The sequence below is a fragment of the Notamacropus eugenii genome, chromosome 1 (genome assembly GCF_028372415.1).
Source record: "Notamacropus eugenii isolate mMacEug1 chromosome 1, mMacEug1.pri_v2, whole genome shotgun sequence".
In the NCBI taxonomy this organism is placed as follows: domain Eukaryota; kingdom Metazoa; phylum Chordata; class Mammalia; order Diprotodontia; family Macropodidae; genus Notamacropus; species Notamacropus eugenii.
The window spans coordinates 695,132,255-695,158,096 of record NC_092872.1 but is presented as its reverse complement, the minus strand read 5'-3'; the positions used below and the strand labels follow the sequence as shown (position 1 = coordinate 695,158,096).

At 47.5% G+C, this 25,842-nt stretch overlaps 2 protein-coding genes across 5 annotated transcripts in view; one reads left to right on the top strand and one right to left on the bottom strand.

The window, feature by feature from the left end:
* SLC9A5 (solute carrier family 9 member A5) overlaps positions 1 to 18,527 on the bottom strand; it is a 29,265-nt gene extending 10,738 nt beyond the window's left edge. Inside the window, exons 1-12 of one of the 2 annotated variants that reach the window (XM_072636028.1) lie at positions 18,247 to 18,527; positions 12,663 to 12,965; positions 10,355 to 10,518; positions 9,147 to 9,225; positions 8,652 to 8,829; positions 6,166 to 6,386; positions 5,705 to 5,907; positions 4,834 to 4,923; positions 4,554 to 4,624; positions 3,996 to 4,125; positions 2,956 to 3,044; positions 2,613 to 2,739 (exon numbers count right to left, since the gene is read on the bottom strand). In XM_072636028.1, coding sequence (XP_072492129.1) covers positions 2,613 to 2,739; positions 2,956 to 3,044; positions 3,996 to 4,125; positions 4,554 to 4,624; positions 4,834 to 4,923; positions 5,705 to 5,907; positions 6,166 to 6,386; positions 8,652 to 8,829; positions 9,147 to 9,225; positions 10,355 to 10,518; positions 12,663 to 12,965; positions 18,247 to 18,436 — 1,845 coding nt within the window. In that variant the 5' untranslated portion in view covers positions 18,437 to 18,527. The remainder of the gene's footprint in view (positions 1 to 2,612; positions 2,740 to 2,955; positions 3,045 to 3,995; positions 4,126 to 4,553; positions 4,625 to 4,833; positions 4,924 to 5,704; positions 5,908 to 6,165; positions 6,387 to 8,651; positions 8,830 to 9,146; positions 9,226 to 10,354; positions 10,519 to 12,662; positions 12,966 to 18,246) is intronic. The other variant, XM_072636027.1, reaches the window with a different exon arrangement.
* Positions 18,528 to 22,982: 4,455 nt separating this feature from the next.
* FHOD1 (formin homology 2 domain containing 1) overlaps positions 22,983 to 25,842 on the top strand; it is a 35,817-nt gene continuing 32,957 nt past the window's right edge. For 2 of the 3 annotated variants that reach the window (XM_072636015.1, XM_072636014.1), the window contains exon 1: positions 22,985 to 23,270. In XM_072636015.1, the coding sequence (XP_072492116.1) occupies positions 23,073 to 23,270 (198 nt within the window). In that variant the 5' untranslated portion in view covers positions 22,985 to 23,072. Of the gene's footprint in view, positions 23,271 to 25,842 lie in introns of all 3 variants that reach the window. The other variant, XM_072636016.1, reaches the window with a different exon arrangement.

Sequence of the window (25,842 nt, the reverse complement as noted above, 5' to 3'; positions counted from 1 at the left end):
CATTTAAAATCTCTTGCTACCCTACCTTCTCAGCCTTATCTTGTCTCATTTTCTACTTTGTCGTTGTTCAGTCATTTAAGTCATGTCCAATTCTTTGTCATCCCACTTGGGGTTTTCTTGGCAGAGATACTACCACAGAGTGGTTTGCCATTTTATAGGTGAGGAAACTAGGCAGACATAGTGAAGTGACTTGCCCAGGGTCATACAGCTAGTAAAGGTCTGAGGCTGGATTTGAACTCAGGAAGATGAGTCTTCCTGGCTCCCAGGTCCGGCACTCTATCCACTATGGCTCTACCAAGCTACCCCATTTTCTGTCTTCTCTATTCCAGAAAAATAGGACTAAATGCCATCCATCAAAATAATAAGAAAAATAGCTAACATATAGTGCTTGCTATGTGCATCAAACATATCTTGTGTGTCCTCTTATTTCAAAACTTAAAATTCTCTCTTATTTCTCCCTCCCTTCCTTATGCATACACACCATAGACAGACAGACACACAGACACACACACACACACAGACAGACAGACACACACACACACACACATACACACACACACACACACACACACACACACACACACACTCTCCTCCCCAGGTAAAATCCTAACCATCCTTCAAGGCTTGGTTCTCAAATGTCGCCTCCTCCAGGAAGGGTTCTGTGATTCCCCAAGTTGATCTCTATTTCCTTGGCCCTCATATGAAACTTGGCACTTCTTTTCCTCTCACTGCTGGACTGACAATGCCCTAAATGCTCTTTTCTTGCCTCTACTCTAAAGCTTTCCTTTTGTGCTCCAGCCTGCAGGGACTGGTTGTCTGTCAAGCCAACTGGCTTTTATCACATATTGCCCCATTCACTTATTTCATTTTCCTCCCACGTGTAGCATCTCCTCAGCTAAACCCTGAACTCCTCAAGGCAGGCATCATGCTGTCTCCCTGTCCTTTGCCTCTCATAGTGCAATGCTATGTATATATGCATAATCAATTATCATTCACCATGGCAAATAGCACTTACAGGTTTGCGGATTGTTTACTGGGTGGCAGCTCAGTAAGGTGAGAGGTAGTTCAGATGGCATAGTGGATACAGCACTAGAGCCAGAGTCAGGAAGACCTGAGTTCAAATCTGACCACAGATACTTACCAGTCATGTGACCCTGAGCAAGTCAGTTCCCCTCTGCCCTCCATTTCCTCATCTATATTAGGGGGATAATAATACCACCTACTTCCCAGGATTGTTGTGATCAGATGAGATAATATTTGTAAAGTGCTTTTCAAACCTGAAGGTGCTAAGTAAGTGTTACCTATGATGATGACTGATGAGGTAGAAAAGAGTGCTTGAGACAGATGGAGCAAGCATGATGGGAGATAGGAGGTAAGACCAGGATGTGATCAGCCAGAAAAGTGATCAAAGAAGACAATGGCCTTTGCCCCTTTTCCCAAAGATTTCTCTAGCCTAGTGTTTGAGTGGGGAAATGATGTGGATACAAACAGTGCCTGAAGGGTTAATAATTGCTTTTCCAGTACTTTGTGAAGCCCCTAGTTTATTCTGTATCCTGAAGGTGCCCTAAAGTCCTTTCCCCCTCAACTTGAAAAGAATTGCTTTTGTCTCCTTTATCCTGTGTTCCCTGGGTCCTTTTAATTTTTAAACTGTATCCTTCTACCCTGTCCTTAGATCCTTAAACCATAAAGAATTCCCTTTGTCTCCCTCATCCTATGTCATCCTGTCCTGTCATTAATTTTTAACCTCCATAAAAACCTCTAAAACTACATCATCATTCTGAAACATCTATATAAGCATAACTTCCCCAAATATTGGGGGTCTCACTTAGCTTCCTTGCTAAGGAGGCCCGTGATGCTTTTTCACGTAAAATAAAAAGCTTCCATTGGCTAAAAGAGAGGGTATAAGTGAATAATTTCACACCTGAACCAGCTCTCCCAACTCTAAACCTCATCAATAATGATAATGATGATGATGATGATGCCATAGTGAAAAAGAGTAGTCAAAGGACCTGAGTTCAAATACCAGCTTTGCTACTAGTTCCCTGTGAAGCCTTGGGCAAGCCTCTCCTCTCTGAACCTTACTCTCTGTATCTTTAATATAAAGCAATTGACCTTTATCACAGGTTCCTAACCTTTTCTGTATCATAGACCCCTCTGCCTTTCTTGGAAGAATGTTTTCAAGGGCATAGATAAAATGCCTGGGCTTACAAAGGAAGCCAATTATATTGAAATCCAGTTATCAAAATGTGTTTTTGAATAGTTCATGGACCCCAGCCTGAGAATCCCTAGTAGAAAGTGATCTCGAAGATCCCTTTCAGTTCTAGATTCCAAGTAATTAGTGCAAAGCCTTTCTATGCCCCTTACAGATTAAGAGAATGGAAATGTCTTATGCCACTACATAAGTCACTGTCCGAGTCAGGACTTGAATCCAGGCCTTCTAGTTGCAAGTCCAGTGTTCTTTCCAGCACTCTATGTAGCCTCCTATAGAGAAGGTTCTGGGCAAGTGGCTTTGTTTTTGCTTTTTGCTATTTGCCCCCCAGCCCAGAGTGTTGGTTTCCTCCTGGCCAAAGGCCATTGAGGAAGGATTCTCTCCCCACCTATGTGCATCTCACCCTCCGACGGGGTTTGTAGAGGCCCCCACTGAGCAGATGGTGCATGATGGCATCCTCCCGGTCCTTGCCACTCCGAACTGTGTCGATCACCTGTAGATCCAGGCAGGCACCACTGCCACTCTCCCGCCTATGGGAAGTAAGCCACAAGGGCAAATTGCAGAGGGTGGGGGGCTGCAAGAGCCTTCGGCCAAATATGCAATCCCTCAGGAGGCAATAAAAAGAAGGGAACCTGGGGTGGGAGAAAGAGGAGCCTGGCCCAGAAAGGGAGAAAGCTTGAGGGAGAGAAAAAGCTGACGCTGATAAGGGGAATCTAGCGTGGGGAGGTAGGCACAGTGGTACTTACAGAAGGTTGGTGACAGAGGTCTCTGCTGCAGAGTTACGGCTGGGCATGGAAGGGAGTGTGAGCCCTGCTGAGGATAAGACGTGGCCCCCCTACGGGTATGAAGACAGGTCTCAGGTGGATGCTAATTGACTAGAATAGGTGCTTCAACTCTAAACTCGAGGACCAGGGTTGTCTGACACCCGTTCCCTAACACTCCATCACAATCGCCAGTTTAAGCAACATTGTGCGATGTTAGCTATGAATGACTTAGCTCCTCTCAGCAATATAGTGATCTAAAAAACTTTCAGAGGACTCAGGGTGGAAAATGCATCCAGAGAAAGAACTGATGGACTCTGAATGCAGGTCAAAGCATACTACTTTCCCTTTCTACATTTTTTTAAGTTTTTTTCTTTTTATTTTGTTTCTTCTTTCACAACATGACTAATATGGAAATATGTTTCACATGATTGCACATATGTAATCTATATCAAATTGCTCACTATTTTAGAAAGAGGGGAAGTGAGGAAGGAAAGAAGAAAAATTTGGAACTCAAAACTTTGTAAAAAAAAAAAAAAAGAATGCTAAAATTGTCTTTATGTATAACTGGAAAAAATACTGTTAAAAAAATTATCACCAGTTTCCAGATAATTCCCATGAATTATTCAAGGTTATTCACCGCCACTCTAGTTCTGGCCATCGCACCAGATTAGGGGTTTTTAAACTTCTCTGTGTTGTGGACTCTGTTTGGTAGTCTGGTAAAACCTATGGATCCCTTTTTAGAATCATATTTTTAAAAGCACAAAAAATACAGAAAACCAATAATAATCCATCGGATTGCAAATTCCTGGAGGACTGGGATTGTCTCTTGCTTTTCTTGGAATTCCCAGTACTTAACACAGTTCCTGGCACCTAACAGACATTTAATAAATGGTTACTGACTGGATGAATATAATGAAATGTACTTATCAAAAGTATGTTGAAAAAACAAGTTCACAGACCCCTGGTTAAGAATCCCCACGAGCCCAACTTTGCTCCACCCACCCCGAGGAATTAAGGTCTACCTGGTCCACAAAGCTGATGGCATCTCGGATGTTGAGTTTATAGTACACATCCCAGATCTGGTCCCGGATACGGTAGGCAGATCGGCGCATCAGGAGCTGACTCAGGTACTTCTTGTCAAATTGTTCCCACCTAGAGAGGGGAATAGATCTGAGTGCCTGAATGCTCCCTTCTCTTGAATTCTCTAAGGGCTCTGGAAAGAACCTTTTAAGATCTGTCTCTGGGCAGTAGAGGTTAGGAGAAAAGGCACTGGTCTTAGAAGATCTGAGTTCCAGTCCAGGCCCCCACACTTACTAACTGTGTGGCCCTAGATAAGTCACTAGACAAGCCTCAGTTTCTTTATCTGTAAAATGGTAACAGTGCCACTTGTGCTATCTGCCTCACCATGGGATAGTGAACAAACCTTTGTAAACCTCAAAGTACGAGCTCTTCTCTTTCTCTGGGGTCTCTCCTCCAAGATCTTCTGAATAACAGCATTCAGCCTATCTTTGCCCCCAGGCAGCAGGGAGGGGACTGTTGGGGTGACCATATCAGGAGGTGGGGGAAGGGGCCGGGCTCACCTGTCCCTCCAGTAGTGGTAGCCATGGTGGCCAACTACATCTTCCACAGCTGCCAAAATATGATCAAAGGTCTATAGGAGGAACAGGAAAGCCCAGTCATGGCACTGTCCCTACTCCCAAAGAAGGCCCAGAGCTTGTACGTCGAATCAAAATTTCCCATCTGGAAGAGCCTAGACACAATCCCCTCCAGCCCAAGAACTCTCCAGAAAGCCAGAAAAGAATGGGAGGGGGTGAGATGGAGAGGGGCATTCCTTTGGGGCCAAGCATCTCTGATACCCACGTGTTCATGTAGCTCCTGGTTCAAGGTGGGCTTGTGGTGATCACTTCGTTTCACTTTTAGCCATTTGACAAGAGGCTTTATGGTTAGACCCTGGGAAACAGGAAGGAGGTGAACATGGAGGATGAAAGATGAGTAAAAATACAAACTGTCTATGTCCTCACTATGCCCCTAATTTTCTCTGTTGCCATCTCACACAGTGACTCACGGTGCCTTGGTTTCCCCCTAGGGTCCCCTTTCATAGCCATGGAAAGAGTTGGAAAGAGCTAGATAAGAGAATTAATGAATCAAAATGTCAGGTCTTGAAAGGTTCTGGAGATGGATCATTGGGTCCAGTTTCCATTTTTTACAGAGAAGGAAACTGAGGCCCAGAAAGGGGAAGGGACTTCTCCAAAGTTCTGGGAGAAGTTGAACACTGGGCCAGGCCTGGACTCCAAACCTCTTACTTCCAGATCCCACTATGAAGTCAATGAATGGCTCTCACATGGGAAAGGGATTAGATGGTTCCTGAACCCCAAAGAATGGAACTGGAAGCAATGGAGCTTAATGGAATGAGGAGGGAATGGACATTAGAGAGAAAAGACAGTACAAATGCTGGCAGTCAGGAAACTTTCCTAACCATTAGAGTGGCCCAAAAATGGAATAGGCTGATTGGAGAAATAAAGGATTCCCCTCTCTGAAAGGCTGGATGTGTAGAGTCTGGATGGAGAGGAGTCTGGATGACCACCCACTAGGGTTTGGAGGAGAGTTTTATAGAGGAGGGTCCTATTTGTCTTGACTTAGATGCCTCTGCGGTCCCTATTGGGATTCTGGGACAGTTACTATGGTGATCCCTACTTTGCCCCCTCCTCTCCCTCTCTGCAGGCTCCCCCACCTGCACGATGACTGTGAAGAAGACCACCACAATGGTTGTTGCCACAAAGTAGTCCTTGGCAGGGACTTTGGTCTTATCCAGAAGGATGACGAGAGCAAAGGCCACAGCCCCTCGAAGGCCCCCATAGGACATCACCACCTGGTCAATCTTGTCCAAAGGGACCAGCCGGAACTGGTTCAGCACCCATGTCTGCAGGACTACGCCTGCAGGGGAGGGAGGCCGGGTGGGAGTAGGGGCAGGGGCAGGGGTGGGGAAGTCAAGTGGAGTTAGAGGTCAGGGCAGGGGAAGGAAGGGTCCAGGTTAAGGTTGGACAAGGGCTAGAAGGGTGAGGAGCAAGCATAGGTTTTAAGTCAAGGTAGAGACAGGGGCTGTGACCAAGGGAAAGAGACATCAGGAGAGGGTCGGGGAATAGATAGGAGGATGAGAAGGAAATGGGAAGGTAGCCAGGCACAGGGCAGTACCGAGGGCACGGAAGAGCAGGATGAAGAACAGGGTACCAAGCACCAGCCCAGTGTCCCAGGCCCACTTAGAGGAGTCAACAGCAGAGATGCCAAGCAACATGAAGATGACTGTCTCGGCGCAGCTGGCCAGGGTCTTCATAGTATACTTGACAGCCGTACGGGACTTGTGTGAGATGTTAGCCTCCACATACTTCTTACAGCCCACACCGCACATTGTCACTCTGATGGAAAAGAAAGATGGACAATAGGGATTTTAGAAAGGGTGGCAAGGAGCTAGGGCTTCCACCCCAAACTAGCATCACAGAAACACAGGGCCTGGAATCAAGTCCCACTTGGGAAGGACTATGCCTGCTGTCACACCTCCAAGAAGTGGGGGACCTCCACGAAGTCTACCTACCATCTCCAATGACAAGTGTCCCACTGGGCAATGGCTCTGACTGTGAGGAAGTCTTTGCCTTCCTGGAAGCCTACATCAGCAGCTTCCACACATTTGTCCTCTATGTGTCCTCAGGGACCAAGGAGAACAATGCTAAGCCATCCTTCTGACCAGTCTCTGGGATTTGAGCAGGCAGGAAGGAAATGAGGCCTCAAGAGGAAAGTGCTGGACAGAACTAAGGAGAGAATCCTATAATCACAAGGTCAGGGCTGGAGGGAGCCTCTAGTCCTGGGTTCTTAGCCTGGGGTCAGCGAACTGCGTTTGGTTTTTAAAATATTTTGATAACTGGATTTCAGTAAAATTGGCTGCCTCTGTAATTTTCTTTTAATTTTATGCACTTAAAATCATTCCTCTGAGAAAGGGTCCCCAGGCTTCACCAGACTGATGAGGACACAAGAAAGGTTAAGTAAGAACTCCCAATCTAGATCAACATTTCATAGATGTAGAAAGAAGGGAAAGGATCTCCTTCCAAGTGCCACAGTGCATGGGCGACAGGGTCCAGACCAGAACTCAGGGTCCTGACTCTCAGACCAGAGCTCTTTCCCTTACACTATCACCTCCTTCACAGGAGGAGACAGCAACCAGAACAAGAAAGTCCAATGGGGTCTGAATTGAGGTCACCCCCAGGCAACAATTTAAGGTCCCTGGGAACACTTGGGCAAAAGGCACAAGGCCTCAGAATTTCCTCATTCTGTGGACCAGCACAAAGCCCAAAGAGAACTGCTAGGTTTGGGCCGGTCCAGAGGAATGGCGAAGGGATACCACATTTTCCTCTGGGCCTCCCAGAATGTTCATTTTGGAACTGGACAGGTTAACAGGGAAGCATTACCTCCTTGCACCAACTAGGCCTCAGTTATTATTCCTAAATATTATTACTATTATCCCTGCAGGAACAATGATGATTGCGACCAACAAGTCTATGTCTAGAGTACCCCACAGTTTATAGACTGCTAGAGGCAGCGAGGGGATGGAGTGAACAGACCTGAGTTCATGTCTATCCACAGACACTGAGTTCTGTCACCCTGAGCAACTCACTTAGCCTCAGTTTCCTCATCTGTAAAACAGAGTTGATAACAGCACCTACCTTGCAGAGATATTCATTATAAAATTAATCTTAAAGGATGATGTAAATGATAGATGTTATTATTATCGTTATGTTCTCTCTTTCCAAGCAACCTTTGGAGATAGTACAAGCACCATTACCCCTAATTTACAAATAAGAAAATTGAGGCTCAAAAATATAACATCATTTACCTATGGGCCCAGGGCTAGTAAGCATGAGGGCTGGGACTTGGACCCATCTCTTCTAATCTGCAGTCTACCACCTCATGATGCCCCTATATATTGCTGTCCCACAGCAGAGAGTCTGGACACTTAAAAGACTTTAATCAAATTATTTACAGGATCATGGGGTTCAGAGATGTGAGAACTGGTTGGGATTTTGAAGTCCATCTAAATCTAACCTATATCTGAGTAGAAATTCCTTTTACATCTTCATCAAGTGGTCATCCAGCCTTCATCTGGAGGCCTCTGGTGATGGGAGCTCATTCCTTCCTAAAGCAACTCCATTTCCCTTTGGGGGTAGCTTCAGTTGTTAGGGAGGAGTTTTTCTTAAATGATGCCTAAAATGACTTCTCTTCAACAACTTGTATCCATTTCAACCAAGGGGCAAACAGACCCAATCTAATACTTCTTCCACATACTGAGAGGCAGCTATCCTATTCCCACTGGCTTTTCTCCTCTAGACTCAACATCTCCAGATCTTTCAACTTATCTTTATACAACATGATCTCCAGGGCCATTATTCATCCAGTTCACCCACCTCTGGCTGTTCTCCATCTTGTAAATCTCATCCCTAAAGGGTGGCAATCATCTATCTCTTCCAACTCTGTCATTTACAGAGAAGATTGCCACTCACACAGGTGAACAAGGTTGTCCAAAATCCTATAGGTAGTAAGACAGTAAAACAGGGATGCCCATTGTCCTCCCTTCCTCCTCCCCCTTACACTCCCCACCCCCCATGCTTCTGCATCTGATCCCAGGGACTCACGCAAGGATGGCGGAGAGCGAGGCCATCTCCGCTGTGAGGTAAGCAGCATAGGCCAAGAGGAAGACCAGCAGAGGCTCGATGATACGGACCCGCTTGGTGAAACGTGTGGTCAGAGCCAGGAGGAAGGCAAAAACTAAGCCCACGGCTGCCCCGCCCAGACTGACCACAAAGAGGGAGGCTGGGAAGGAGGCCGGGCTGTCAGCATGGCCCCCCTTCCTCCCTCCCCCCACCCCAAAGCAGTGGCAAAGAGGAGAAGGGCGATGCCTACTTCATTCCACCAGGGGCATCAGGGTCTCAGGAGCTGGACTCTTAGGCAGGCCAGGAACTGGATACTGAGGCTTCTGTTACCCCAGAGATCAGCTCTCATTGGGAAAGGGGGAGAGATGCAAGCACAGACTTTCTCTCTCCATCCTGGCCCTGAGAAAGGACTTAGCACCCCAGGGGAAAATTGAGGAGAGAACCCAATAGGCCAGTAGAGGGCAGGGAGATACTGACCGACTCCTTTCACATAGTCAATAGCCTGAACATTAACTGAGCCCATCTCCACGAAAGAGTTATACACCTTATACAGCACCTAAATTAGAGGAGCAACAAATAAGACATCACATTTCTACATAGCTTCAAGATACACGAAACACTTTCTTCACAACGTACCTACTTGAGAGGCCGATAATAAAAGGATTCCATCCTACTAACCCCCACACCCTCCAAAAAAAGGCAATATGGAGGACTCCCAGAATGGAAACTCTCTCCACTACTGCAGATTGGCAGCTCATTTGTAATTTATGTTCTTAGAGTTGCTTGGCAATGCTGAGAGGTTAAGTGACCACATCGCTAGTAATGCAGGGGTTATTGATCTCATTTTATAGATGAAAAAGCAAAGTTTCAGAGTAGCTAACATTTATATAACTCTTTAAGTTTGGCAAAGCACTTTACATGTATTATTTGATCCCCATGACAGTGAGGTGTTATAATTAGCTTCATTTTACAGATGAGGAAACTGAGGCTAGGAGAGGCTAAGTGACTTGCCCAAGGTCACATAGCTAGTAAGTCTCTAAGGGACGATTCAAACTCAGGGTTTTTGAACTCTAAACCCAGCACTCTACCAACTTGCACCACCTAGCTGCCTCTCTGTTTCTACAACATTTTAAGGTTTACAAAATACTTTCCTTACAATAATCCTGTGAGGTAGGTGGTACAAGTCTTAATATGCCTGTTTTACAAATGAGGGAAACAAGGGAGGCAAGAGATTCAATCAAAAACAAGCAACCTGCAGTGGATGGTAGAGAGAGCCATGGACTTGGAGTCAGGAGAGTTCAAATCCTGCCTCAGATTCTTGCCAGCTGCATAATTATGAGCAAATCACTTAACCTCTGTCTACCTCAGTTTCCATAATAGCACCTCCCTCACAGTATTATCATGCAGATCAAATGAGATAATGTATACAAGACAGCTTAAAGAACTACATAAATGTTAGTAATTATTATTATTATTAACATAACAAATAAAGGGTAGAGTCAGGATTTACACCTGGGTCTTATGACCTCAAGTCTGGCATTATGCCCCCTCCCCCCACACACACAATTTAGCCCGTCAGACTGGTCAGCTCTGAGCCTCAGGTCTGCTAGGAGAGGGAAGAAGACCATGGAACCCAGGGCAGATGACTCTCTGTGGCCCTGAAGGACCTCTACTGGCGCCCTCACCACTGTGACTGCATCGTTGAGCAGTGACTCGCCAAATACTATGATGAAGAGGGTCTCGTTGACGTGCACCTCCTCGAAGACAGCCAAGACGGCCACAGGGTCCACGGCAGAGATCAGGCTTCCGAAGAGCAAGAAGTCAAGCAAGCCAGCTTGGACAGTGGGAGCTATGGGGGGTGAGAGAGAGAGAGAGACAGAGAGACAGAGAGAGAGAGAGAGAGAGATGCCCCTCCCACCAGAGGACTCCTCACTTCTCCATTCCTGAAGCAAAAGCAGAAGGTACCCACAAACACCACAGTCTAAACAAAACCAACCAGTGTGAGCCCAGCCTGAGTCTCATCCACCATAATATCCAGCAGTGGTGTCAAAGGGGCCCCTAAATCTTTAATACAAGATGATCGCTGCTTAGGAAACCACATATGAAGGTCATCTACGTTTAATTGTATTTTCATTTAGTCAGTTAAATATTTCCCAATTACATTTTCATATCTGATTTAGGCAGGCACCATATTTGATGCCCCTGAGTGCACAATGTAGAAAGGGCTTGGGACATATTAGCTATGTGACCTTAGGAAAGTCTTCAGCTTCTGCAGGTTCTCTGTTTTCTCACACATAAAGTTAGGAGTTTGGACTGGGAGAGGTTGGGGGTCCCTTCAGACTCTGGAGACCTGGCTTCATTCTTCTTAGCTGTGTACCCAGTAACAGCTAGCTCACTTTCCCTTCTGAACCTGTTTCTTCATTTTTAAGAAGGGGAGAACTGCTTATACAAACTATCAGTGTGGGGTTTACAGGATCACAGATATAAAGAGGAAAGAAGAGATTAGGGAATAAGTATCTACTAAGGGCCTACTATGTGCGGGCACTATGTCAAGCATTCTACAAATATTACTTCATTTTTATCCTCACAGCCTGGGGAAGCAGGTGCTCTTATTACCATCCCCATTTTACAGATGAAGAAACTGAAGCAAACAGAGGTTAAGAGACTTACCTAGGGTCACGCAGTTCAAGCGATTCAGACCAAATTTGAGCTCAAGTTTTCCTGACTCTATTATGCTATCCACTGTACCGCAGGACTTAGACATGGGAAGACCTAACTATGAATCACGCCTTGGACAGTTACTGGCTGTGTGACCCTGGGCAAGTCAGTTAGCCGCTGTCTGCCTCAGTTTCCTCATTTGTAAAATGGCAATAATAATAGCACCTACCTCCTGTGGTTGTGGTGAGGATCAAAAAGCACTCTGGGAATCTTTTGGTAACTTTCTTATTTCCACTGGCCCCAGCTTTCTCTATATTGGCCCTAACCTTTACAGCTTCCACGGAAGGAAAGCTGGGACAAAAGCAGGTCAGGCCTGACGATGGAGGAGCAGAGCTCTATCTGGCAGGGCTGCTAAGTGGCTGAATGGATGTTGAAGGGGGAAAGAAAGCAAGCCACATGGTATGATGGGTTCCCCATCCCTCCAGCCCACACACAGCTGGAGCCTAGCACTTGCTCAGCTCTAGGAGACTCAGCTGGGCTCCAGCAGCTCAGCTGCTGCTCTGGAAGGCGGGCACAGACAGACTCAGCGTGAAGAGCAGTCTCCAGGCACTGAGGACTCTCATTGGACCTCAGAGGCCTCAGACCTAGTAGCACACTAATTTGCTAGGTGACCTTGAGCAAAGTAGTGACCTCCCTGAGGTTCCATTTCCTTAGCTATAAAATGAAAGTGTTTCATCACATATTAGATGATCTGGAAAGTCCCTTCTAAAAATAATAACTCAGCTTTCTATAGAACTTGCAACACAACAACCCCGTTCCTCAGTTCCATCTGAAGTGAGGGCAGAGATGTTGTCATGGAAAGTGCATTGGTCTTGTATATAGGAGAGACCTGAGTTCAAATCTCAGCTCTGAGAGTTATTAGTTGTTTGACCTTGATCAAATCATTCAATTTCTCTCATTTTCTTCATCTACAAAATGGGGATACTAACACAAGCTCTACCTTACAGGCAGACCTGTATGCATAGGGGCCATAATCAGTATTATCTTCATTTTACATATAAAGAAACCGAGGCTTAGATCAATTAAATTATTTGACAAGGTCACACAGGTAGAAAGAGGCAAAGTGGGGATTCTGACCAATGTTCTCTGACTCTAACTCCATGATATGATGCTGTTTCCACTACCCTATAAGCAAAGAGCCTCTCTCAAACAGCAAAGATGAGCATTTTTGTTCTTCCCAGGCTTATGAGGGTAAAGTAACTGAGATCATGCAGCCATGCTTCCCCTCCTCCAACCCAGGGCCTGGAGATTCCAGGGGAATGGAATCAGACTTACCCATTAGCCCAGCCTGCTGGATGCCCCAAAGGGCAGCCCCTGTAGTGAAGGAGTTCCATAGGGTGCCCACCACAGCATAGGTCAGAATGGCCCCCAGGTTGTCAAAGAAGAGCCGACTGGGCATGAAGTAGCCCGAGTCAAGAACAATAGGGGGTAGCAGAAAGAGGAAGAAGGTGCCCGGCTCCAGCTGGTACTCTGCTTTCTTGGCCACAGCCAGAACAATGCCCCCCAGCACCAGACCCAGTAATATCAGCAGGCAGCTCTCGGGGACGACAGAAGTTACCTTCCGGGAGAGGTGGAAGACTATAAGAAAAAGCAATCGAACAATTGTTAGGCACAGTAGAGAAAAAAATAGACATGGAAGACATAGATCTGCCCCCTAGGGGTTCTAATCTAATGCTGGAGGAAGACATGACATCAAAATGTGACATGTAACTATGTTACCGGTCTTCCCTGAATCCCTGCTGGGATCCTGACTTCACATAGCACTTTGTCCTACCCCTCTCTAATGAACCAATCATGTAACTGTAACATCTACATATTACAACAATTAATAATCATAAATACAATAATTGTAACGCAATTATGTTGTAATGATTGATGTTAGTGAAAAGCAGAATAGTGGATAGAAGGTAGCCTTGGAGTCAGTAAGACCTGAGTTCAAATTTTACCTCTGACACATACTAGCTGTATAACCACAGGCACACATTGAACTGCTCAGGGACCCAGGGAACTCTCCAACTTTTATGTTGTCAGTAATTGTGTTGGGGAAAGGAGTCCCCAATCTGGGGAAATAATAGGTCTTGACCCTTCAAAAGTTTGCATAGGTATTTTAGCCTTCTACTAGATTGTAAGTTCTCATTTAGGCTGTATGTCTAGCCTAACACTTGGCCCAATGCTCTGTACACAGGCTTTATTAAAGTACCTTGATTTTATCAATTTAGAAATTCTCTCTACAACTCTCAAGTCATGCACAAATCAAGACATCACTCCATGATGTCATTGGTCCTCTTGGAAATGAAGAACAAACAACAGTAACCTGTGACTTGGTAGAGGGTTTCATGATGCCCATGGCTCTGGTGATGAGCATTTCCGTCCTTAACCAATACGGTCCTAAGAGGAAAGGCATCTATCCAGTAAACACCAGACCCATACTTGGTGTATTTCCACCTTGGTGGGATGTGCCTTCCTTTACGCTCTCAACACCTCAAAGAACCCAGGATCATCAGGAGGAGGGCATTAGCAGAGAGTCTATCGGAAATGGTTATAGTTTGATTAGTGGAAATAGCATGAAAGCAGATATATTACCATTTGCTTTTCTACTGTCCATACCCTAAGGACCATGGGACTTTCCATCTGACTTGGAGATGAAATCTCTCATGGTCCTTGTCTCTTCCATCAGAAAGTGAGCTCCTTGGAAGGAGGGACTGCCTCTGTTTTTCTATTTGTCTCCCTAGCACAGTGCTTTGCACACAGTATGGGCTTAATAAATACTTTTTCATTCATTCTTACCATCTGTTCTGCTATTGTATATATCTCCCATTCCCCACCCCACCACCAACCCTCCAGCCTCTTCCTTTGGAAATCATCACCAAGTCCCAATACTGTCTTTACTACTGGAAAGTGTGTTAATAAGCTCCCCTTATCGCTCTGCTCACCATCCCTATGACTTCCCAAGTCAAACACCCTTCCCTATATGCATTGTCTCACCCTCTTTGAATGTAAATTCATTCAGGATAAGAGTTGTTTCGGTTTTATGTGGCCCATGCCCAGTCCAGTGCTTGGTGCATCGTAGCCATTAACAAGTATCCTTTCACTTATTTGTTCATTCAGACTACAGGTGATCCAGGAAGGTTTTTTGGGGCATGTACGTAGACAGTTGAATCAGGAAGGAGGGCAGACAGGATTTGGATAGGTAGAAAGGAAAAGGGTCCAGGACAGGGAGCATCTGGGTAACTGAACCACCTGGAACTTCTCTTGCATGTCTACTAACCCAGAGCCCATCTCATCAGGGCACTCAAATCAGGGCCGAGAACTATAAGTAATTCTGAAGGGTCTGGGGGTGAGAAGATGGTATCCAGTGTGAACATCTGGAATTACATCTCATGGTTATTTTATTGTCCAAAGGGACCTGGGAAGACTACCTAGATCCCTGAATGACTTTTGAGATTGTCCATCATTTTATAGATGAGAAAATTAAGTCTTAGAGAGGGAAAGTATAGTTGAGTAGAGCTGGAATTTGAACTCAGGTCCTGACTGTTTTTGCTTTCTCCTCCCTGATGTGCCCCACCTTCTGAAGTGCCTGCCCTTCCTCAACACCCTCAACAACTCCATCTTCTTTGTCTACCCCAACAATCTCTCCCTCTTCTGAGGTCCTGCAGAACTTACTTCCAGGGGCCCCATTTGGTAAGCCTTATATTGTTAGTTTGTATATATGCATGTCCTGTCTTCCCAGACAGATTACAAACTGTGTTTTTGTATCCCTCACAGTTCCTGCATGGGCTAAAGACCTTGGCCCTGTTGTAAAGGAAGTCATGGAGAAAGAGAGAAGGGGGTGGGGAAAAATGGAGAAACTGGCCAGGTTCCTCTCACTCCTAAGCCAGGGGCTACCACTCTGGACCTTCTCTGATTGGTGGCCCCCACATCACAAAGCAGGGCTGAGGAATCCAGGAATCCAGGCCACCCATGAAGCAGACAGCTAGGCAAAGGCATACACCCTGAACATCTAAACAGAGATAAACACAAATCCTAAACCACAAATATTAGAGCTGGAAAGGACCTTAGAGGTCATCCATTCCAACCCTTTCATTTTAAAGAGGAGAAAACTGAAGGAAATTAAAAGCCTTTCCCAAAATGACACAGGGAAGATTAGTACAATGGATCATAGATCCCAGACCTGGAAGATTGTCAGAGATCATCCCTCAACACCCCAGTTTTACAGATGAGGAAACCAAGGCACAGAAAATTTTAAGTTGAAAGATAACATGGCTAGTAAGTAGCAGGGGCTAGGATTCAAACTCAGGACTTCTGACTCCAAACCTATCATGCTTTCTCTTTTACAATGCCACCTCTAAAGTGGGGGTTAGAGAAGATAGGATGTTTGTTTAGCCAGTGGATAAACAGTGGTCTTTTGGATGAAGAACCCCATGTTTGAAGATGTGTGTGTATGTGTGTGTGTGTGTGTGTGTGTGTGGCCTGCCTTCATCTATCCTCAGAAGGAAGGTTTCTCTTTCTCATCTCCTACCATTTCTTCCAAGCTAGAAGAAGAAGCATGATTTATGGGGGAACCTGCAGTCATTTCAGAGCTTATTCGTGCTCCAAATGCTAAGCAGAAACTCCCCTTGGTCACTCATGAGCCACATAGATTCTGGGCCATCTGCTCCCAAGGGCATCTCCTGCTGCCTTACTCTGCCTGCTTCCTGGCCCTGTAACAGCTCTTCCCACGTTGATCTTACAGACTGACAGATGATCCTTTCCCTTTACCTCTTTACCCTCCTCCCACCTCCTCTCAGGCACCAAGGCATCCCTCCTCCCCTGCACCTCTATCTGCCTCCAGTGACCGTGGATGCTCACAGCTTCCCTTCCCAAAAATCAGAACAATGCTTGATACTATGAATGGGGGAGTACCCCCTCTGACTCCCAAGGCCATTTTTGAACTCCACTTTCTGATTAGTCTGTGGCAGCAGAAGGGGACAGTCATTTTCCATTTCTGGCAGAGTCCCAATCAGCCTGAGCTGTCTCCCTGGGTTTCCCCTGGATTCTAGGTTACAGAATCTATCCATGAAGGCTGCACAGTGGCAAGGCTAGGGTACAGACAATGCCAGTCAGCAGCCATGGGGAAAGAACAGCAATTGTCAGTTGTAATCAGCCACATACACCCATCTTGTGGAATCACAAACACAACAAAGGGGCAGGAATGGGATCCTGAGGGAGGGGCTCCTCATTTCAGGAGTGTGTGTGTGTGTGTGTGTGTGTGTGTGTGTGTGGTTGGGGGGGGGAGGGTGGTGCATCAGATTGGCTGCTTTACTGAATATGAAGATGGGGCAGTGATATTTCAGGGAAGCAGCTGTAATTCAGATGAATAAAAACCCAGAGTTAGGGAGTAGTAGTAACAGAAGGGACCAAGGATTCCATCCTAAGGACGATAAATATTTATTAAGTGCAAATTCTATGCAAAGTACAGTTATGGATGCAAGAGATACAAAGACAGAAAACAAACAGAAGAGTCACCTGCCCTCAAGGAGCTTACACACATACGTGCACACACACACACATGCACATACACATACACACACACTATTTGTGATTTCATGAGTACAGGAGACTGCTTCTGAGGAAACTTCCTGTACCAATGCATATTAGCACCTGCCTGGTAACCTATAGTTAGTATTTCAGAGTTGTCTAGAGCAGAGAGGTTCTGAACCCAGGACTTGAACCCAAGTTCCCAAGCCAGCTCTCCACCAAGCTACTGCCTTTCACATACAAGATTAAGTATTACAGGGGTAAAGGAGAGAGCCAGAAAAAGTGCTCCAGGAAAATCTGATCAGAGACAATACTTATAGCTACAGAGAGGAGGGAAGGTTTTGTGGAGGTGATGGCACCTTAGCTGAACCCTAAAGGACTAAGGATTCTGATAGGCAGATGTCTAGGCTACCCCCACATCTGGGAGCTCGTCTTGAAGAGGAACAAAATACGGTGAGCAGCCCAGCACTGGGCAGCCAGCCAACTTAGAAGCACCCAGAGAATAAAGAACAGCAGGGGGAGAGTAGAGGGTGGGCAAAGTAGGCAACCACCTAGGACGCCATGACGAAGGGTTGAAAGGAGAGCCACTTTTAAATAGTCGTTCCTATAGACATACATTTCATTAAGATAAAAATATTCCATTCCTCTTGGTCAACAGGGATTTCTTTTGTGTTGTGTCAAGTCGTATGTTATAGTGAAGGCTAAAAGGCCAGTGATAGATGATATAGAGCTCACAAAATTGGTAAACCTTGTCCTGGGACCCGGCTGGGCAGGAATATTGAGGTCTCTGAGCTGCGTTCCGGAGCCGGCTCCACTGAGAATTCCTCCACTATCTCAGTAGTAGTGCCTCACTTTCCCTATTATGGCAGAAGGGGTACCTAAGTCTCTGACTGCGAAGCCTCCTTGGAGGACAGCCGAGAACTAGAGGGGCAGAGGTGCAGGGGAGAGGGGGCATCATGGTGGAAGCAGAAGCGGGGGGAGGCTAAAAGACAGGGAGCCGAGGAGGGGCAATGAGGCAGAATGGAGACTGGAGGCAGAAGAGTGGGGTGCTCCGCAGAGGCGGGGGTTGAGGAAGCAGATCTGAGAAGAAACCCCTGAGAGAAACCGAGGCAGCAGAGAGGGAAAGGGAGTAAAGGGGAGCAGGAAGGGTGGAACCTCGAATCCGCAGATTCGAAATCTCCAGGTGTCGCATGCAAGGGAGAGAGGAGATGGGGTGGGGGGTGGAGGGGTGCGGAGAAGAAGGATGGACAACAGGGTGAGCTCCGCGTACCAAGGGCGGGGGGGGGCAGGCGAACGGGCACGGGACCCCAGGCTGGGACAGAGCAAGCTCTGGCGCACTCACCGATCTTGGCCAAGCTGGCCACCAGGATCCACACGGCCACCAGGTAGGGCGCCTCCACCTCGTGCCACTGCCAGCGCAACAGCGCCAAGCCCGCAGGGGGCAGGACGGACTCTCCCGCCGCCCCGTCGGCCACCCCCGACCCTGCTCCGGGCAGGGGCATCCCCAAAAGGGGTAGTGTGGCCGGCAGCATCTTCCTCCGGCCTGGCCCGGCCCGGCTCGCCTGCCGACAGCCTCAGTCCCCACGCCTGCCTCAGCCGCCGCCACAGCTGCTGCCGCTGCCTCCTGGGCGCCCCCGCGTCACAGGCACGTGGCGTTCGCTCCCCCCAATCCCATTCCCGATCCCCCCAACCCTGAGCCCCCACCCCCAAACCCATCCCTACCACACTTCGGCAATCCCGACCCTCCTACCCCACTCTGAATCTGCTTACCTCCTATTCTGAACCCCCCCATCAATTTCTCCCCAAATCCCAAGCCCAGTACAGACTCCTTCAAACCCAGACAGTGAATTTTCCCAAACCGAGATCCTCATACTGGAACCCTTATCAATTAGATGGCACCCCCAAATCAAACTGCCAAATCTCTCCAACCCTCCAATACCAAACCCAACCTGCCTGTCCCCTTAAAACCTGTCCTCTCTCTAACATTGAGGCCACAGCTTCTGCAGTGCTTCACTAAGGTCCCCAGGGCAACCTCAAAAGATGTTTTGCCTGTAGATTAGGCAGTATTGGAATAGGGGTCGATAAGGGTAGAATTCCAATGGAAAATGGGCAAGGAAACCACACAGACACACACTCTCCACACACAGCTGGCATCCCGTGAAATTAGCTTCAGGGTCCCAGTAGAGATCCTGACTCTCCCTAGGGTTGCACCAAACAGGAGGGAAAGGGGCTTTACTCTGCCCGGTAAGAGGGTCCAAGGCCAGCCCCAGATTGGAGTTCTTTTTTCCAGATCATCTGATCACTATGGATGGAGAGGGCAGTGGCTCTAAGGTCTGCCAGTTTGTGACTTGATGATGTCCAGAGCCCTTTTGACCATTATCTAGGAAATCCTTCCTGGGGTAGGATCCCTCTGGGTAATTCTACGGGGAGGTTTAGACCCTTAAATATATACTTGACTAAGAATATTTTAAGGAGGACTGGGAAGCCCAAAGAGAGACGATTCCCAAGAAGGACAGCAGGGAGCAGTAAACACTAAATCTAGTTACTGTAGGGCAGCTATCTGGACAATTCAATTCGTCAACCAAGTCATTAAGTACTCACTTTGGGCAAGATCAAATACTGGGCGATTTGGGATCAGATCAGTAACATAAAGGAGATCTGGAAGCTCCTTTCTCTCTTCTTCAATCTTTCCTCTGTGGCCTCATACCACTCACTAAACCTCCAAGTTCCTCAGTTTCCTCATATGTAAAATGAGGGAGTTGGACTAGAGGACTTTGTGGATAACTTCTAATCTTATTTGATTCTAGAGCTAGAAAGCACAGTTAACCCACTTCCATTCTCATTTTTGAGATGAGGACACTGAAGCACTCAGAGTTGAGGTCCTTTGATCTAGGTGGCATGCATGGCACAGCCAGAAAATGAAGCCAGGTTTCATTCACAAAATGTTTGATGAGTTCTTATGAAGGGTTCTACTTAGTGAATTCCCTCATTTACACATTCCGGTCAAAAAAGCCTGGTAATAGTTATCCTAATCTCATTCAAAGAACAGAGAAGGAGATTTGACTAAATATTTGAGGAATCTGTCCCAGCCCTCCCCCCACGCCTCAAACTCTCCTCCAACCAACAGCAGCCCCTTCCCCCACCTCAGCAGAGGTCTCATATTTTACAGAGAAAATTGAGGTCCTTTGCCTAGAGCTCCCCCTTCTCTCTGCCCCTTCATCAAACAACCCTTTAACAATAACACCCACTATTTCAGCCGATGAGGAAGAGGTGGACCTTTCTCCATGGCCAGCCCTTCTACATGTACCTTTGATCCCATTCCCTCATATCTTCTCCAGTAAATTTCTCCCACTATCATGTCTCTCTCTCTCTGTTCTTCAGTCTCTCCCAATCCAATAGTTCCTTCCTTGTTGACTACAAATCTCTCCCCCATTCTCTATGAAACATCCCACCCTGGGGCCACTCATCCAACCCAATTGCACTGGCAGGGTAGGTTCCCCAGGAAATAATGTTACTGTTCCCCTTAGAGTTCTAAGGGGGTAATCCTGAGGGTTTGGGGGCTTCTAATACTATTTTTGGCAGCTCCCATCCAACATCCTCCCCCAATATCAATAAATTAATTGACATCAATTAATTTTTATGAAGGAATATCTACTAAAATGGTATAAAAGTTGTGAAAATAATCACCTCCCCCAAGCTCCAGGAGTCCACTGTACTCTTGAACACACATAAGGTCCCCGGGGAGAGTGAGCTGAAACTTAAAGTAACAAAACTAGTTGGGGCAGCTAAGTGGCACAGTGGTTGGAGCACTGGTCTTGGAGTCAGGAAAACCTGAGTTCAAATCCAGCTGCAGGCACTTACAAGCTGTGTGATCCTAGACAAGTCACAACCTCTGTTTGCCTCAGTCTCCTCAAGTGTAAAATGTTAATAATAATTGCACCTTCCACTGTTGTTTTGAATATCAAATAAGATAACATTTGTAAAGCATTTAGCATAGTGCTGGGCACATAGTAGGCACTATATAAATACTAACATGTACAGAACACCTGGAGTCAAGGAGTACCCTAAAACTCCTGGCCCTATGAATCTTTAATTCCCTTAAATCCTTAACTCCCTTCTAGGAGTTCTCACCAAATTCACTTTCTGTATTGCCTCCATGATGGAAAAATCATTCCAGCTGGGCTACTCAGAGGGTCTGAGTATGTTCTAAGGATTTGTACCTCATGGGCCAATATCACTATTACACTCATCAAACCCTCCCTACATCCCACCTTTCTCACTAGGTATTGTCTAGCTAGCTGTATCTCTCTTCTGTTTTTCAACCAAATTCCTTGAGAAAGCTGTTTAAACTAGGTGGTCCGCTGCTTCCTCATCACTCTTCTAAATCCTCTACAATCTGACTTGATTTCATCACTCAACTGAAAATGCTCATTCCAAAGTTACCAGTCATCTCTTAGTTGCCAAATTCAATGACTTCTCATTCCTTATTCTTCTTAGTCTCTCTTCTGGATCTGACATCCTTAACTCCTCTCTCTTCCTACATACTTTACTTTTCTAAAGGTCTTTGTGACACTACTTCCTCCTAGTTCTCCTGTCTCCACATTCTTCCGTGTACATTCATCATTCACGTCAGGACTATTTACTTTAGTTATATGTTTAGTTATAAGTCTCTTATTTGGTGACTACTCCCAGCTCCTTTGGGTTCAATTGCCATCTGATCCTAAGATGTAGATATCCAAGCCTAGTCATTCTTTTAAGTTCCAATTCTCCATCACCAGTAGCCATCCTATGGCTGTCCCACAAGACTCCCAAACTCAACAGGTCTAAAGCAAAATTCATAGTCTTTCCCTCAAATCCACTCCTCTTTGAATTTCCCCATTATAGTCAGACAGCAACATTTTCCCAGTTACCCAATTACCCAGGTCTACAACCTAGGAGTCATCATCAACCCTTCTTCCCTCTTACTGACCACGAATATTGAATAGGTTTCCAAAATATGTAGATTCTAGGTCCTAAACACCTTTCCATAATCTCCTTTCTTCTCGGATTATCACCCTAGCCCAGACTCTTATCACCTCTTCTGCATCTGGTCATTTCAATTGCATCCTAATTGATCTCCCTACATTTTAATTTCTTCCCTCTCCAGTACATTCTCCTGTCAGATGCCAAATTAACATCTTAAGAGCAGTTCTTCCAGGTTACTACCATGCTGAAGAAGCTTGGCCCATTGCCTTTAGGTTAAAATACAAATTTGCATGTTTGGCATTTATAGCCACCTTATAATCTGGCTCAAGACTGTTTGTTCATTTAAATATAGATAGATAGACAAGACACATACTGCAGGCTAAGTGGCACAATGGATACAGCACTGGGCTCAGAGTCAGTTCAAATCCGGCCTCAGACAATTACTAGGTGGGTAACCCTGGGCATGTCATTTTGCCCTGTTTGCCTCAGTTTCCTCCTCTGTAAAATGAGCTGGAGAAGGAAATGGCAAACACTCCAGTGTCTCTGCCAAGAAAATCCCAAAAGGGGGTGAGGAAGAGTCAGACACGACTGAACAGTATATGTATATACGTATGCAGCTGTGTATACATGGGTGTATACATGTATATACATATATGTGCACGTTATATGTGTCTTCTCTGAAAGAACGAACTTTTTGAGGGCACGCGCGCACACGTAAGATTGAGAGGAACCTAGTCCACTCCACCTATTGCAGAGAGAGAATGAGTCCCCTTCCCCCTCCTCCCAAACTGAGGGGAGCCATCCCCTATCCATCCCCACACAGAGGAAGACAATGCCCCTCCCCATCTCCGCAGACTACGGAGAAACAGCCAATCCCAGAACTCACTGAAGAGATCATTTTTCCCACCTCCCGCCCCGCACCTTCCCCCACCCAGCCGGCTAACGGATCGTTCGTGTAGTGAGACCTCCAGACTCTGATTGGCTGATTGGTAGCTCCGCCCCCAGACTCTGGTCGTGGTCGCCGCGTTCCGGGACCTCGCCTCCTCGCCCCGCCCCCTATTCGGCCCCGCCCCCTTTCTCGCCCCTCCCCTTTCCCCCTCAGCTCTGCCGGGTCCTTCCAGCTACGGCTGCAGAGTGGATCCGCCGCCTCGGGGTCCGGAGGGAGGCGGCCCAGCCGAGCCGATCGGGCTGGCGGCGGGGGCCATGGCGGGTGGGTCCGGCCGGGAGGACGGCGAGGCGGCGGTGGTAATGGTGAGGGTGCAGTACTTGGAAGACGCGGACCCCTTCGCCTGCGCCAACTTCCCGGAGCCCCGCCGGGCCCCCACCTGCACCCTGGATGGGGCACTGCCTCTAGGTTCCCAGATCCCCGCTCTGCACCGGCTGCTGTCAGCGCCCCTCAAGGTGAGTCCGGGCCGGGAAGGGTTCGGGGCTGCGGCTGCCCCGCCGCCCGGGAGCAGTGTCGGGAGTGGGGCTGGGGGTGGGGGACGGAAACTGTTCCTCTGCCTGGGGCTGGGAACCCCGGAGCACCCTCAAGAATCTGGGGACCTGGTGCACCTGTACTCCAGGTGAGTGAGGTCTGGGGGCGGGGCCAAGGGGAGGGGAGGGACTGGGGTTCGGAGACAGTTCCGGCGGGGTTACTTCTACCAAAAAGGTGTGACTAGATGGGTGTTGGGGGGCTTAATTCTGCCGAATAAACCCGGGGAAGCTGAACAGAGAGAGAGTCCCCCACGATCCCGGGATTTTAGAACCGGGTGGGACCTCAGCATCGAGTCCAACCCAATCGTTTTAAAGTTGAAAAAACCATCGAATAGGGTGACTTAGTGCCCAAGGTCACCCACGTACTAAGTAGCAAAACTGGATAAGTGATGAAATGGCCACAGTACTGGGCTTGAAGTCAGGGAGACCTGGGTTCAAATCTCGTCTGGATGAAGACAAATCTCTTCAACTCTAAGCCTCCCCGGACTGTCTTGTTTGGATTTACATGCCTAACCTAGTGCCTGGCACATAGTAAGGGCTTCGTAAATGCTCTGGCCATATAGCGCTTTCCTCACTCTGTGCTTGTAAGACTACAATGAGATTATGTGCAAGAGTTTGCCAGCCTCAAAGCATTATGCAAATGGAAGCGATTATTATCATTATTATTCTGACTCCAAATCCAATGCCTTGGCTGCTACTCTGTGCGGCCCCCAGGAATTTGGCCGTGGCTGGCTCCACTCTATGGAAGGTCCTGACTAGTTCTCCCAGCTCTGATGCTAGCTGGAGGATCTGGATGGAGCCCCGGGCAGAGCAGTGGGTGGAAGGAAAAAACAGGCCCTGGGCTTTCCTGAGGGGGCGGACCTGCCCAGGAGTCCTAGGCCGAACAGGACCTAGAGTGGGGGATTTCCCCCAGAAAGGCTGACAGGATAGAAAAGCTGGGGAGCGTGGAAGTGAGCGAAGGATGGAAAAGACCTGATGAGTCACCTCCTCCCTACCCCGCCCCCCCACCTTTGGCGGGGAGCTTTGAGTTCCCTCCCTGACTACCCTGGGGGTGGGGGGAGGGGAGGGGCGTGCTCGGGCTAATTTTAAATGCCTGCAGTGCTGGAGTTTGCTGAGCCACCCAGAGGGAGCGGAGGCCGGCTCGGGGAAGGGACTTTTCCAGATGTCCAGTCCCTACTTCCCCTGCCCTTCCCCTTGAGCCCCGGGTGAGCTGCCCCCAACTGGGCTTGTGGTTCTCTGTTTACGGTTCAGGAATGCCTGGTGCTGCGGCCAGGAGGCCAAGCCCAAGCAGCTTTTATCAGGACCTGGACAGTGGCTTGGCTGTGCCCCCAAACCCTCCCCACCTCCTTCCCCGCTGGACTCCCTGCCCGCAGGCCCCCCCACTTCCCCACCCCGGGAAGTAAAGGAGGAGGCGACTCCATTTCCCCCTCCGCCCCTTGGCTGGGGGTGGGGGAGGCTGGGTCGGCCAAGGCCTCCTGCGCAGCAGCATTGCACAAACTTGCCCCCGACCCCGGGGTCTCCCCTGGAATGTGTCTCCAGGCGCTAGCCTGCATTCCTACTGGGCCCAGAGCCTGCCTGGCCCCCAATGAGGGGGAGGGGGAGAGGGAGGTCGATGGTCCTTTGGAAGGGTGAAGGGAGCTGGCCCAGTGATGGGCTAAGGGAGCCTCCTGCTTGCCAGATTCAAGAGGGGAAACTGAGGTTGGGAATCAGACAGAGCAGGAGTACTGCAGGGGATCACAGAGACTGCACCTCATTCATAGGTAGACCTGTCTTCCCAGGAGAGACCCCAACTCCTAGTGGAGGGAATTGGTTAACATGGCAACTCCCCAACTTGTCCATAGTGGTATAAGGCTCTAAGCCTTTCCTAGAAAGACCACTCTATTTAACATCAAAATATCTGTTTCACTTGCTGCTGCTACTTGCTAGCTGTGTGGTCTTAGACTAGTTACATAACTCTAAGGACCTCAGTTTTCCCATCTGTAAAATGAGGGGATGGAGCAAAAGATCTTGGATTCTTCCAGCTTTCCCTATAAACCCTATGGAAGGATCAAGCTATGCTGTGATCCCTGCTCTGCCTTCTTTTGCAGTTTTCTCTCAAATTCAACATTCTGCTTTTTCTGAGAATAGTCACCAGATTGCCTCTCCCCCCATAATTAGTGTTGTAAAGCCACATTTTCCTAGCTGGAAGAGATGCAAAGTATAGATAAGAACTAGACCCTGCCCTTATGGAGAACAGTTTAGTAAAGGGGGTAAGATACATAATATCACATGATAAGTACATTTGGGGCAAAACTAAGTAGTTTATGAGGTCTTTTGTTATATTAGGAAGATGCGCAGCAATTTCTCACTCTCTAGCCTTGAATCCCTAATGCTAGAGGTGAGATTGAAGCATCTGGGGGAGGGGAGGAGACTGGGGAGGAACTTTTTTCACTTAGCTAGAACATGAATTCCTAAACCAGCTCCATCTGCAGGCAAAATTAGCCTTCTCTCTGTCCCT